Here is a 14,685-nt window from a genome sequence, read left to right as displayed (position 1 = left end):
ATAATTCAAATTGTACTATTCTACCTAATTTGTTCTTTAGGTCTAAAGAGTACTGAACCCTCTTAAATCATCTCTACCTGAATTTTCCTCTTGATTTATGAATAAACAATCTTCACCAGGCAGGGGGCACCAGGCTATGGAGTGGATCTCATCATCGTGGCCTCGAAGCCTGTGTATAACTTCTCCTTTCTTGCTGATGTCAATTATAACCACTATGCCATCCTTGTAGCTAAAAAACGAGAGTTAGAAATATTACTGAAAAATGAAGACAGACTGTCTTTCTAGGAAACATTTTGGCTTAGGAGTTATTGTGCATTTCTAAAAGTTAAGTGCATTTGGGGTGGGGGGAAGGAAAAAGAGCAAGAAGTAATCTTGTCTGTCCTTATTCCAAAGTACTTATTTCATGTTTTCCAGTTTTTAAAAAACCCTCCCCCATGCCAAACTCCTGGCATTAAGTTATACTATACACATTGCCTGTCACGAAGCTCAAACAGTGGACCATGCCTGTGCCCAAGGGGAACTTAGAGAAAAATACTTCTGACAGGGGCCCAGCAATTTCGCTAACTGGAAATGAATTTGTCCTAATAAACTAAAAATATCTCCTTCCTTTTACAAATGATCTTACTTTTCTAACAAAAGCTGCAGAATTCTAACTTCTAGATCTGGATATTCCAAGGCTGTCATTTTTTGAATTCGGAAGAAACTTAGAAATTGTAATAGTTTTGTTTTTTCTTTTTTAATGATGAAGTATTTCAGATACAAGAAATATCTACTCTCTAGCTTAAGAAAAAAAATATTACCAATACAGCTGAAGTCCTCTGTACGTCCCACCCCAATCAAACCTCTCTCCCTTTCTTCCCCAGAGGTAAACTGCTATTCCTAAATTTTGTGTTACATTAATCCTAGCCTTTCTTTGTATATATTCCTAAATAAGATACAGAATTACTTTGTACATTTAGAAACTTCATATAAATGGTATCATGTTGTCTGTTTTTCTGTAGCTTGCTTTTTTCACTCATTCTTTTTGTGTCGTTCATGTTGACACATGTAACTCTAGTTCCTGGTCAGTCGTTTGTACTATTGCATAGTACTCCACCATATGAATATACCACAAGTTTAGTTACTCATTTTCCTTTTGAAGGGCTTCCATTTTTTTTCTACCATTACAAACAAAAAATGCTATTAAGAATTTTATACACACTTAAGCCAGTTTCAGGTTTGATGCCTAGTAATAGGATGTTAAGATATACACATTTTTGCTTTACTAGAAAGTACAAAATTGCTCTCCAAAGTGGACATACCTGTTTACATTTCCTATACACTAGATGGTCCTACAGGGAAAAATACCACTACAGCTTTATTTATTTTTCTCCTTTTATTAAAAACCTTTTCCCCCATTACAGCTTTATTTAAAAAAACATGAAATCATAGAATATATCAAATCTTTGAAGACACAGACTTTGAAAACCATCAAGATATATAACCTAATAGTCATGTGATCAACCTGTTTTACAATTTCAGTCAAGACTTCAGGGACTGTTTTGAACCTCTAAAAACAAATTCTGATTCAATCCTGTTTGATTGTCTTCCACCTGAAAGACTCTTCTTGTGAATTCCTGCTCATCTCTCAAGGTCAGTTTGATTCACGCTTCTCTGACCCCTGCCTACCACCCTTTCTGCTCCCTCTCTTGTACTCCCACCAAGACAATGCTCCCATTTCATGGAGACCTCCGATCACAGACCCCTTCCGTTTTCACTGTTAACTCACCCACACCTGTCTTCCTGTCCTTTGCCCCATGCAGTGCAGATTTCATGATCCATCATTATATTCACTCCTTAAAAAACACCCTTATCTCCTTTGTTCCCCCTTTCTCTCAGGGGTATTTACTCCACAAAACCCCAAACCTGGTTGAACCCCACCATTTCCTTTCTCAACCAGTTTGAGTAGTTTACTTAAAATTCATGACCACAATCCTTGGCTTGGCACTCAACCAGGACCACAGGACCTGCAGTTTCTCTCAGTAAGTTCATTTTCCTCTTCTCTGAGATGACTGTTTACATACCCTCTTCCTGCATCCAGCTCCTTCCCCACCCTGAACTTGACTCCACCTCTTTGATTTCTTCTCCACCTCTTTCTGCCTCACTAAGAAAATCAGCAGCCATCAGAATGAAACACCCTCCTCTTCCAACAAGATCTGTGAACCTTCTTGCACCTATTTCCACATTCTTAGCTGTTCTTTCTACTTGTGGTCTGGATCCAGTTTCCTCTTGACCTCCCATTATCACTCACGCATTCTTCACTGTTCACCCCTGCCACAGGCTCCCCCTTTTCTGCCTCAGCATCAGCATAAAAACATGCCTTTGTTATCTTCCATTTAATACTCCCTTGACCCCCATACACCTCCTCTGGCTTCATGTCTATATGCACGTTGTCACAACGAACTGTGGAAACGTTGTCTCCATGTGTATCTACCTCACCTCCCAGTCTTTTGAATCCACTCCAGTTGAACTTTCTCCTCCTACATTCTTGTGCTTATGTCTAGTATTCAAACTAGAGAGACTGAACATCTTTGGGAGAGAAGTAAATGGAGTGGTGAAGGAGAGGGGATTGTGCTCTCAGGCAGCTCGTGTGAAACAACCTTGGTGATCACTGGGGAGACAGATCCCAATGCCAGATCGCTTTCCCAATTGAGTGGGAGAGCTGAGAACCAGAGACAGAGCTGAGTCATTTGACACTTTGGGAGTAAATGTTATAACCAAGGGTAAGTATGGAGGGAAAAAAGATGAAAGAGGACATTTCTGACATTTGGAGGTTGACTGAAGAAATCAGATATGAAGAATGAGTAAAGTACAGTATCATGGAAACCAAGGAAACCAAAATAGAATGGGAGAGACAATGAGGACCCAGAGGTCACAAGAATAAATGATACCAGGGGTGAAGGGAGAGTGGTTAGTGCCTGTAAATGGTTTCCTCTGAAGAATAAAGGGACAGGAGAAGGTAAAGAAAATGCAAAATAAGATCATAAACAAAAATAGATCATCAGTGCAGATGGCACAGTACTTACCCAATGGCTACTAAATCTTCATGATGAGGTGAGCAAGTAAGACAGAAAATTGTCCTGGGTTCTATAAAGAGGTGCTGGCTGTCATTTCTGTTAAGCCAGTAACAGAAAACTACTCCTTTTTCATCTCCAGATACCAGTAAATCCTTTACTAGAGGAGACCAATGCAATGCTGATATTGTATGCTTTAAAACAAAACAAAGATATCTTTGCTTTTCATTTGTCAATGCTGAACTTTTTTTACTTAGTTTTTAACCTGTATAATGCTAGGCACATTATAGGTACTTACTAAATACTGTTAGGACCACTTGTAGAGCAAGACTACATTATAACCAAATGAAAGGAGAATTTAGGCTACTGGGGATCAAAGAGCCATTTAAAAAATTTCTTCCTTTGACAGATTAATGCAAAGTTCTTACTAAGATTAACTGAGTCCTTTCCTACATTCTCTAGGCAGGTATATCAATTAATCATCTAGTTTGGAAACAAGTTTCATTCACTTACAGTTTATATCAGGAGTCTTTTTCATGGTAAAGTGCCAGAGAGTAAATATTTCAGATTGTGTGGGCCATACTGTCTCTGTTGTAACTACTCAACTCTGCCATGGTAGTGTGCAAGCAGCCAGTACTTAAAATTGTAGACAGTACTTAAATGAATGACTGCGATTGTATTCCAATGAAAGAATTCGCAAAAGCAGGCAGCAGTGCAGTTTGCTGACCTCTGATTTATATGTATCTCCTTCCAAAGAAGTTTTGAGGTACCTTACAATACAGAGCTTCTAATCTAATGAACAAACACAATTATAAAAGTTACCTTGCACAGATGAGCTAGCAAAACTATACTTGAAGGAAGAGAACTCTGGTACAGATAAATAATAATGGTCTGAGAAACCAGCAAGTCATGGTACCTGATGGAGCGCATGTTCCGTCACAACTGTTTTTGTCTCTACATCCCAGATTTTCACAGTCCCGTCATCAGAGCTGGTGGCGCAGAGGTTGTATTGACCCGGGTGATGACAAAACGTGAAGCCAGACACCCTTTCGGTGTGTCCCACCAACTCCCCTATGACTTCAAGCAAAACCAGACTCCAGATTAAAGTGCTACCTAGGATTCCAGAGAGAATCCTTCTGTTGTTAGATGGTGATTGGGGCCTCACTTATCCCATGGAATAACAAACATTTCCAGGGACTCACAATCAGAAACCCCAACTGCTGGTATTGGCTCTGCCACCTGACTTCAGACAAGTCTTTTTATCTTCTTGGGTCTCAGTCTTCTCAACTGTAAAATACCATTCATATCACTTGATGTGCCTAGTTCTTAGGCTGAGGAGCAGCTCAAGTGAAGAATGTAAAAGGGATTCCTATTTAGATCTGGCCAGAAGTCATTTGGAAAAGAGTAAGTATCTGGCATACCATATCCCAAGGCATAATCAAAACCTAGTTTAGAGCCTGAAAGCATCCAGCTCAAGTCATTCATCTTACAGAAATGAGTATCATATATTTGCAGGATCTCTCTTAGGACCTGGAGCTGTAGGCAGCACCCAACCCCAGGAAGGCTCTCAGGGGGCCCGCACGCACTGGGTTGGGGAGGAAGGGCTAGGTGTTATAAATTCCTGGCGAGACACATGGATAGCTCTTCAGTAAGCCAGCGGATCCACGTGAGAGCGCCAGGAGGCGGGACCACTCAGCCGCAGCGTGGTGTACAGCCAACCTCGGAGATCGGGACACGACTCAGTTTAGATGACTGTGAGCGGACCCTTCTCCCAGCCCGCGTCTCAGTTTCCCCATCAATAGAGAGGGGGGTGGCTGGACACGCCCACTTGGCACCCCCGGGGAACGCAATTAGTGCAGGAAAGCTGGGGCCAAGAGGTGGGGAATTACCTCGAAATGGAGACGTCCCTGGGATCACGTCCGCTCCCGGGCCCACGCGGACAAGGAAGACAGAGGTCCGCGCCGCGAAGCCGAAGAGGCCCCCGGGCACGGCATCGCTGCATCGGGAGCAGTACCAGTTAGGGGAGGGCGGCAGCGTGCGCGGTTCCTGTCCCATGATCACGAGCAACCGGGGATGAGGAAGACAGTTCGTAGCCCTACGCCGGAGACGGGAAGGGGGCGGGGTTAATTTAGAGCCCCGCCTCCTGGGGCACGCCGCTACGGCGCGCGCGGAGGTCCAGGTCTCACTGCGCGCGCCGCTCCTGCGGCCTCGGGGCTGTGAAAGGCTGGGCCCTGCGGGCGGCTTTTTGCCCCACCAATGCCGCCTGCGGCTGGAGGGTCCGGTGCTGCTGGTTAGGTATTCTCACTTGCTACAGCAAGGAAGGTTAATTAAGAGGTTAGAATGATGGAGTAACCTCCCCGCACTGCTGGTTTATTCTCTGGACCTGTTCAACCCTGTCCCATCAAATATTTTTTTAAAGCTATGTGCCGGGGCGCCTTGGTAGCTCTGGAGGTGCTTTAAACGTATCTACAAGAAGACAATTAACAAAGATAAAAGTTCGAATCAGAAATCAAAAACAAGGGTTTCTGCAACTGGGTGGAAATTCTGGCTCTGGTTTTTGATACTCAAGAAGCAGCAGAATAGAGTGACTCTCTTTTGATCTGATTAAGTGCCAACTCTATGAAGGGACTGTTTGTGTTAAGTGCTGTGGAGGAAAAAGAACCAAAGTTTCCTTCCAACTCAAACGTCCTAAAATGCTCAGTTTCTGCGCTTACACTCTTCTACTCCGTATTGCTTGTTTGCATTGGATACCAGGAACTCTTGCATATGTAGCAAACGAAACCAGAACTATCTACGCTAATGAAAAAAAATATACATATACACACATACATTTACTTATTCGGATGTGGGTAGGAGCACTAACTTTGGAGGCACCCAACCCTAGATTGACCACTGTTTTTGCCAGGTATTATCTGAGGGACGTTAACCTATCCTAAATCTTTTTTCTCAATTGAAGACCTGATAATACAGGTCTGGTTGGATTGCTGTGAGGAATACACGAGATTTAGTGAAATGCCTGCTGGCCATATATGGTAGCAAGTTCCTGCTGATTATTAACTCATCTCTTGGAGGTCAACCTGGAGATTAGCATCATACTTTGTATTTGAACTGTTTGTTCTTTATTTTTATTTATTTATTGAAGTATAGTTGATTTGCAATATTAGTTTCAGGTGTATAATATAGTGATTCACAATATTTAAAGATTATACTCCATTTAAAGTTATTATAAAATATTGGCTATATTTCCTGTGTTGTACAAAATATCCTTGTAGCTTATTTATTTTATACATAAGTATGTTTGTATGTTTGTTTTTTATACATAAGTATGTTTGTATGTTTGTTTATTTATTTTATACATAAGTATGTTTGTATGTTTGTTCTTTAAAAGAGCTTTCACACAATCTCTAGTGATCTTCACAAGCCTGTGCCGTAGGGATACTTAGTTCTTTTGAGAAAACTGAAGCCCTCCCAGGTTAGTTGGCTTGGTTCACGGTCTCTGTTTTCCAAATCCTTTCAGACCATTTGTGAGGTGAGGCTTCGCAGTTTTTCTGGATCCCGACGAATTTTCGGAAACTCGCTAGTCTTTGACCTTTGTTAAGTAATTCTTTCCCAAGCAAGGCTGATCTGACCACACCTTAAGCGCGCGTGTTCACGGTCTCCATGACAACACCTCGGGTGTCAGTTGCGGGTCGGTCTCGCGATAAGAGGGGGGTTAAGTCCGGAGAATTGCGCATGCGTTTTGCCCACACGGCCTCTGAACTCGGAGGCTTCCGTAGAGGGCGGGAGAAAGATGGCGGCGGCAATACTGGATCGTTTGGGTAAGGATTTCTTGGTGGGTGGAGGGAGGGAGTGAGGTGGGAGTCTGAATTGACGGCGTGTGTTGATATTGCAGGTGCGTTATGGATGCAGAATCTGAGGGGGAAGCTGGCCTTGGGGTAAGTCTTTCGCCTTGGAGTTGGGGAAGGGTCCAAGCCTTAGTCTTACTAGTCTCAGTTACTTAGACCCTAAGTGCCAGGCTTTGCTTTAGGCTCTGAGGCTAGCGAATGAGACAGCCAGTCTCTGCTTTAGGCTCTGAGGCTAGCGAATGAGACAGCCAGTCTCTGCTTTGCCACCCTGTGTTTTCACCGCCGTATTGCATAGCCCTGCGGGTATCAGGATTATCTATGACCGAAGACACGTTGTAAATGTCTTTTCTGAACACTTTTTTTTGATCTTTTTGGATATGGTTAGATTCTCCCGCCCAAATTGGGAGCGTACTTTTCTAGTTATCTCTGTAATTATTTGCTTATTACGGGCAGGGACTGTATTGTAGACAGGTGCGGTTTACATCGTGCCTGACATTGTTAAAATCTTTGTACGCCTTATCTCCTTCTCACAGCATCCTACGTAGTGTAGGTACTGCTATACCCATTTTTTCAGACAAGGAAATTGAAGCCCTCAAAGTAAGTTGCCCAAGGTCCGTCAGTTCCAGGAATTTTGAAGCTTTATACTATATTTTTAGAGCATTCTTTGACCTCAGGACAAAGCGTTAAGGTTAGGGAATGCAGCTGAAGTCAGTACTGGCAAGAGGCTTTCTCTGCTCCCTTCTCATTGTTCTTCTTCTGTAGTACAGCTGTGGCTCTTTGGAGGTTGATAATCTGATTGTAAATTTTCTGACTGATGTATTTGTTAACATTAATTTTGGTTTAGTCCATAGACTTTGGAGACAGATAAGTTGAGTGAGTCCACATTTTAACTGCGATTTTGGAAAAGTTACTTATTCTTTCTAAGCTTCAGTTATCTTCTATGATATGAGAGGAAAATTAGTACTACCTCATATATTTTTAATCAGGATTAAATGAGATAATGCTTATGAAGTGTTTTGTACAGTGCATGGTGTATAATAATCCCACCCTAAATCTTAGCTTCCATTAGTGTTTTTATCATTATGAACTACTATTGAGTTCCCATTATATCTAGCTTTGTCTCAGATTCTCAGCTCAAGGGAGGAAGAGGTGGGCTAAAGAAGAAAGTAGGAAGTACTGGCACTTAGGATTTGTCTTCACTGCTTTCGTAGATTATCTTCTATCACTCTACCCCCAACCATGCTGATTTACTTACTTTTTCTGAGTATGCTGTGCCTTTACTTGTTTCTTGGTTTTTCATAATTTTCTCTCACTTTCTGTCAGTAACAGCAGTCCTCATTATTCAGACCCCTCTTTAACTGTTTCCCCTTCATGATCTCACTAAAAATGAAAGAAGTCAATTTCTCCTTTCCTTTAGTATGTGTTCCTTAAATAATGGCTTCATGTATATGTGTCTGTGTCCTTTGCTACCTCATGTGTCCTGGACAGTTAGGGACACTTCTTGTTTTTTTTGTAGCTCCAGTATAGGGTCTTGCACAAAGTGAATATTTTGTTGATTTTTGTTGATTTAAATTGTCCCACATTGACTTATATTGGGAAGCTCTGAGCAAGTAACTAAAGCAGCTTGGCTTCAGTCTTGTCATCTGTGTAATACAAGAGGGTTGGATTTTGCTAGGTAGTCTTGGAGGCTCTTTCTAGTTTTGAAGTTATATAATTTTACAAGTCCCCATTCTGAACTTTCTAGTGGGGAAATGACCACATGAAAACTAAGTAGAAAAGGCATAACTAATGCTTATGATGACCGTGTAAAATTTTAGAGATATCTAATTCAGTGGTTGGAAACTTAATTACATACCAATTGCCGGACAGGTAATAGAAATGAATGAACTAGCAGAAGTGGTCTTTGTAAAAAGAGAGTGGTAGGGCCTGTGGCAGTTGTAGAGTGCATTCCTCCTCTAAAGGCATTGAATTGGATTAAAAAAATGCTGCGACCAAATAAAACTTTTCTGCAGGCTATATTTGGTAGCAGATTGACAATTTCCAACCTTTGAATTTCAAGTCTCCCATTTTACTGATGCATGCATTTGGGAATTTTTGTGACTTACTGAAGGTTACATGGCAAACCTAGGATCTAAACAAAAAATTCTCTGGCTTAAAATAGTGCTGTATCACATCCTGGGAGGGACTGAGTGATGAGCCCTGAAGGGGTTTGTCGGAGGAGTCTTTCTGGAAGAGGTGAGTTTAAGTTTAAAGAATGAAGAGTATATTTTGGTAGTTTAAAAGTTTGAAGGCACTGGTTACTAAGCTGTACATAGGTTAAAATTCTCCACAAGAAAACCCAAGTTGGAAATGTCATGAATCGGCAGTTTGGTGGATAAATGATGAGAACAGTGTGATATATTTGAATAAATACTGGGCTTCAGGTGATAGAGCTGGATTTCAGGTCTCTGTCAGGGACAAGTATTGTGGTCTTGGGCCATTTGCTTAACTTCTGTGAGGCTCATTTTCCTCATATCAAAAAATGAGGATAATATTTAACTTCAAGGGTGGTTGTGAGAACTAAGAGACTAATACGTAAAATGTCTATTTTAGCGCCTGGTACTGTGGAGGTGTTTTGACTGGGGATGATATTGCTGTGAAGTTGTTTGAGAGGAATCGGATTTAATGCTGGAACCAATCAGTAGTTACTCAGCACTCTTAGATGAGATTACATATTTCATCTATCAGCCCTACTTTTGTAGAACAACTGGCAGGAAGGTAAGAAACTGAAATATACATTAGCCTATTCAGTTGAGTCACTCTTAAGAGACTTTTCCAGTGTAAGGGGTAGTAATTACCTCTTGTTTTCATGCATCCATGCTTTCAGTGTTCTGATTGCCATGGCCAGCAGATTTGACAGCCCCGCTGATTTGTGCTCTCTTAAATAGATCTTATCCTATGATCTGAGGGCTTGTGATTCCTTGCCCTTTAGGACAGTGGTTCTTAAATTTGAGTCACAGACCTCTTTGAGAGTATGGCGAAGGCCACAAGAAATATTCCCAGAAAAACGCATATCGCATTCATAGTTTGGCTTGTAATTTCATAACCCTTAGTGTAGGAATCTTTGCACTGGGACATCATAACTAAACAAAAGGACAATAATGATACACAATAATAAATGTAACTACACAGTAATGATTAGTGGTGTAAAATATGTTGGAAAATGTGTCAGGCAGTGACCCTTGGGTTAATGGGTGAAATATTTTCCTCAATATATTTTGAAAAATTTCCGTCGTATAGGAAAGTTGAAAGATTACAGTGTCCTTCAGCCGGATTCATCAGTTGTAAACATAACTCTATAAATATACATGCTTTTTTCCCTGAATCATTTGAAAGTGAATTGTACACGTTATGGTACTTTACTCCTAATCACTTCAGGTTGTATTTCCTGAAAGTGACAGCAGTCCCCAGGAACCACAAACCATGATCAAAATGGTATAATTTAATGATCTTTTATTTTAATGTTCTAGTTAAAAGGATTCAAATAGAAATCAAGTGTATGCTGACATTTACTTTTTTTTTTTTGAGGGGGGTGGGCTGCGCTGTGTGGCTTGCGGGATCTTAGTTTCCCGACCAGGAACTGAACTTGTGCTCCCTGCAGTGGAAGTGTGGAGTCCTAAGCACTGTACTGCCAAGGAATTCCCTGACATTTACTTTTTTTTTTTAGTTTATTTTTGGCTGCACTGGGTCTTCGTTGCTGTGCCCAGGCTTTCTCTAGTTGTGGCGAGCAGGGGCTACTCTTTGTTGCGGTGTGCAGGCTTCTCACTGCGGTGGCTTCTCTTGTTGTGGAGCACAGGCTCTAGGTGCACGGGCTTCAGTAGTTGTGGCGTGTGGGCTCAGTAGTTGTGGCTCATGGGCTCTAGAGCACGGCCTCAGTAGTTGTGGCACACGGGCTTAGTTGCTCTGTGTCTTGTGGGATCTTCCTGGACCAGAGATCAAACCTGTGTCCCCTGCATTGGCAGGCAGATTTTTAACCACTGCCCCACCAGGCAAGTTCCCTGACATTTACTTTTGAAAAAAGAAAAATTGACCATTATTGAGGCTTGACAATAAGCCCTAAAATGGCCATGCGCTAAAACAAGGAGACCTTATAGATGGACATTTTCAATTCCATAATATTTATGTTTGTTTAGTGAGTCTCTTGTTTATGTGACACTTCATTCCTTTGAAAGCACTCTCAGAACTCTTCTTTCAATCAGAGTTTGTATCTCCTTCAAGCCTAACTCATGGATCTGAAAGGTTTCTGTATTAGTTTCTTAGGGCTGCTGTAAGAAATTACCCCAAACTGGGTGACTTAAAACGAATGAAATTTATTCTCCCACAGTTCTGGAGGCCAGAAATCCAAAATCAAGGTGTCAGTAGGGCTGTACTTCCTCTGGAGGCTATAGGGGAGACTCCATTCCTTGCCTCTTCCGGCTTCTCTCTGTCTTTACCTTACCTTTCCCTCCTTTTTTCTGCTTCAAAACTTTTTCTGCATCTTTCTCATTAAGAAAAACAGAATTACATTTAGGGCCAAACAAGATAATCCAGGATAAGCTCCTTCTCTCAAGATCCCTAACTTAATTATCTCCTTTTCTGTAGAATGTATTATTCACAGATTCTGGGAGTAAGGATGTGCACATATCTTTGGGGCCACCTTTCAGCCCACCGTATTCTCTTTCAAAACAGGTCTATTGTATCATCTTCAGGTCCTTTTTCTTAGAAAGATGCCCTGTAAATCACACCTTTACTTTTGCTATGCCTTTAACCTGGACTGCTCTTTTACCAGATTTCTGAATGTGGAAGTCCATACTTTGTAAACACTCAGCTCAAGTCCCAACTCCTTAAAGCCATCCTGATTACCCCAGCCCTCCTGTGACTTCTTCTGACATTGTAATGCCTGTTGCACATTATAGTTAATCCTTTATCTCTCTAACTGAATTTTAAGTCACTTGAGGGCTGGAAATAGGTTTTATGTCTCTTTGCATTCCCATCACCTAGAATAGTACCTGTAGTACTCTATCCTTATTACTTGGTCAGTAAGTGTAAGTTGAACCATCAGTCAGCCTGAACAGATGCAAGTTGTAGTCTGAGAGATTGCCAGAAATGAGATTCAGGTTTTTCCACTCCAGTGCCAAGAAGGAATCCTAATGGCAAATTAAGTATAGGTACAGATTTCCAGCTTTATGTAATAGAATAGTTTATGCTAATTATACAAATTCTTTTCAGTATTCCTTAGGACAAAATGAGGGCTTTAGAAGCTCTATGTACCCATGCAGTTAGTTACTCACTAGAATATGACTGTTATTACTCTGAATGACACAGTAGTGATCTGAAAGGTTTAATGCCTTATTTTCACATGATTATTGACACCAGAGGCTTCCACTAGCTTTTCTGAGGGAAGGTGTTAGATCTGTGAACTAGGAAGTTGAACAAGAATATATTTATAAACTTTCTGATTTATTCTCAGATTCTTTTTAAAAATTGTTCTACTGAGAATTGTGACTTTTTAAATTTGTTCTCATCCCCTCTATAGTGGGCCAAACTCCCCAAAGTATAAATAAAAATAAATGAATAAATATGTGCTATATCATGAAAAAGAAGAGTAACATGGGGGCAGGGAAGAATGAAACATTTTAAATAGCCGCTTTGGGGCTGTGCTAGCTTACCCCGAGAGGTTACAGATTGGAGATCTGTCTGATGAATCAAGCCTACAGATATGTTTTGTCTGTTTGTTATATTGTGTTTAAAACCTTCTTTTTCAATCAGTGTTTAAAAAGTAGCAGCTTGCTCATAAAAATCTAGGTTTCTAGATTCTATTATGCATTGCAAAGCGTGGCAACAATTTTCTAGAGCAGAAGAGTGTACCACTCTTTAGATGGGATGTATATTCTTCAGTTTTCCTCATTTTCCAACCAAGTGTGAATTTTTTACATAGGTACCTATACCCAGCCCTCTTATTTATATTACCTGGCTGCCCCCTGTATTCTCTAATTCATTCTACAAATGTGTATGTAGTGCCTGCTGTGTGCCAGGCTGTTCTAGCACTAGGAATTTTGTAGTGAACAAAGAACATAATCATTGCTCTCATGGAGTGTACAATCTAGTGAGGGAGGCAAATGATGAGTAAAATACAGAGTATATTAGATAGTGACAACTGCTCAGGAGAAAATGGGAGCAGAGAATGGGAATAGGAAGTGTGTGTATACAAGAGGGAGGCTGCAGTTTCAGATAGGAAAGCCCTCATTAAGATAGCATTTGTGTAAAGATCTGAAAGAAACCAGGGAGCAGGCTGTCAAGGCATGCCAGCATCTGGGTGAACACCATTCTAGAGAGATGGAACATAAGTGCAAAGGCCCTGAGGAGGGAACATACCTAGTATGGTCAGAAGCAGTGAGTGAGGAGGGGAGGTCGTAGTAGGAGATGAGGTCAGAAGAAGGAATAGGAGATCATGTAGAGCCTTATGGATCATTTAAGTACTTTGGTTTTTATTCTTAGTGAGATGGGAAACCATTGGTGGATTTTCAGTATAAGAGTGATATGATCGGACTTATGTTTATGGGTGGTGGCTCTTTCTGTGTTCAGAACAGACCAGAGTGGGGATGAGGAGCAAGGATAGAAGTAGAGAGCACTGAATATTTCAAGTTTGAGATTATGGTGGCTTGGATTAGGGTGGCTGTGAAGGTGGGTGAATGGTTGGATTCTGGCAGTGCATTAACAGCAGCTGACAGGACCTGTTGGTGAATTGGATGTGGGTTGTGAGAAAGAAGGGTGACACCAGGGTTTACGACCTGAGCAGATGGAAGCGTGGAGTCACCGTTTGCTGAGATAGGAAGACTTCCAGAGGAGCAAGTTGGGGAGACCATCAGGAGCTCGATTTGGGGCTTGTGAGTGTGAGGTAGAGACGTGAGGATGCAATTGGATATATGAGTTTGGAGTTCATAGAAGGCCTGCGGGTTTGGGAGCCATCAGTGTATGAACGGTATTTAAAGCCATGAGTCTGGTTGACTTCACTATGAGAGTAGATAGAAAGCACAAGAGTCCAAGGATTGATTCCTACCTGAGGCAGCCAACATTTACAGATCAGGTTGAGGAGGACAAAACAAAGGAGACTAGAGAAGTGTCTAGAGAGGTGAGAGGAAAACCCAGAGTGTGTAGTGTCCTGGAACTCAAGTAAAGAAAGTGCCTCAAGGAAGAGCAGGTGACCAGATGTGATATTATGATTTATGACAAATAGGCCAAAATATATTTCTCATGTATATTTTGTCTTTGTCCATGGTTCTGGCTTACAGCTCCCAAAACCCTTGGAATTTCCTGAGCCATAGGGTTATGGCAGCTTCTTTCATCATCATATTTGTTCTCTTGTCCTCAGTTTATGGCTTCAGAGCCATAAAGTGAAATGGGTGTCTTGTTATTCCTGACATGGCCCCTTTCCACCACAACTGGGTTTATGCTAATGAGGTGAATTTGGGGAAGCACCTAAGGATGGGGGTTGGTTGTTAGGGGAACCAACCATGAACAGAGGGGTGGAACTTTTAGTCCCACCACCTCCTGGTTTCCAGGGAGGGGAGAAGGACTGGAGGTTGAATCAGTTACCAAAGCCCAATGGGTTAGTTAATCCTGCCTGTGTAATGCAGCCTACATAAAAAGCCAAAAGGAGGGGGTTCAGAGAGCTTCTGAGTGGGGAACCAGAATGCTTCTATGTGTCACTGTGCTGGGCCCCAAGTTGCACGAAGACAGAAGCTCCTTTGCTTGGGACTTTGCCCTAT

General features: G+C 41.6%; 2 protein-coding genes across 8 annotated transcripts in view; one reads left to right on the top strand and one right to left on the bottom strand.

Moving 5' to 3' along the window:
• The window catches only part of GEMIN5 (gem nuclear organelle associated protein 5), a 42,941-nt gene extending 36,825 nt beyond the window's left edge, over window positions 1-6,116 (bottom strand). For 4 of the 5 annotated variants that reach the window (XM_024760107.1, XM_024760108.1, XM_024760109.1 and 1 more), the window contains exons 1-4: window positions 4,943-6,116; window positions 3,970-4,130; window positions 3,066-3,247; window positions 78-229 (exon numbers count right to left, since the gene is read on the bottom strand). In XM_024760107.1, coding sequence (XP_024615875.1) covers window positions 78-229; window positions 3,066-3,247; window positions 3,970-4,130; window positions 4,943-5,108 — 661 coding nt within the window. In that variant the 5' untranslated portion in view covers window positions 5,109-6,116. The remainder of the gene's footprint in view (window positions 1-77; window positions 230-3,065; window positions 3,248-3,969; window positions 4,131-4,942) is intronic. The other variant, XM_024760110.1, reaches the window with a different exon arrangement.
• Window positions 6,117-6,479: 363 nt separating this feature from the next.
• Window positions 6,480-14,685, top strand: part of MRPL22 (mitochondrial ribosomal protein L22) — a 36,293-nt gene continuing 28,087 nt past the window's right edge. The window contains exons 1-2 of one of the 3 annotated variants that reach the window (XM_024760174.1): window positions 6,480-6,871; window positions 6,946-6,988. In XM_024760174.1, the coding sequence (XP_024615942.1) occupies window positions 6,844-6,871; window positions 6,946-6,988 (71 nt within the window). In that variant the 5' untranslated portion in view covers window positions 6,480-6,843. The remainder of the gene's footprint in view (window positions 6,872-6,945; window positions 6,989-14,685) is intronic. The other 2 variants (XM_024760176.1, XM_024760175.1) reach the window with 2 other exon arrangements.

This window comes from Neophocaena asiaeorientalis, unplaced genomic scaffold, assembly GCF_003031525.2.
Source record: "Neophocaena asiaeorientalis asiaeorientalis breed wild unplaced genomic scaffold, Neophocaena_asiaeorientalis_V1.1 scaffold336, whole genome shotgun sequence".
NCBI lineage: Eukaryota > Metazoa > Chordata > Mammalia > Artiodactyla > Phocoenidae > Neophocaena > Neophocaena asiaeorientalis.
The sequence above is the reverse complement of the archived record's forward strand: the minus strand, read 5'-3'. Positions and strand labels throughout refer to the sequence as shown.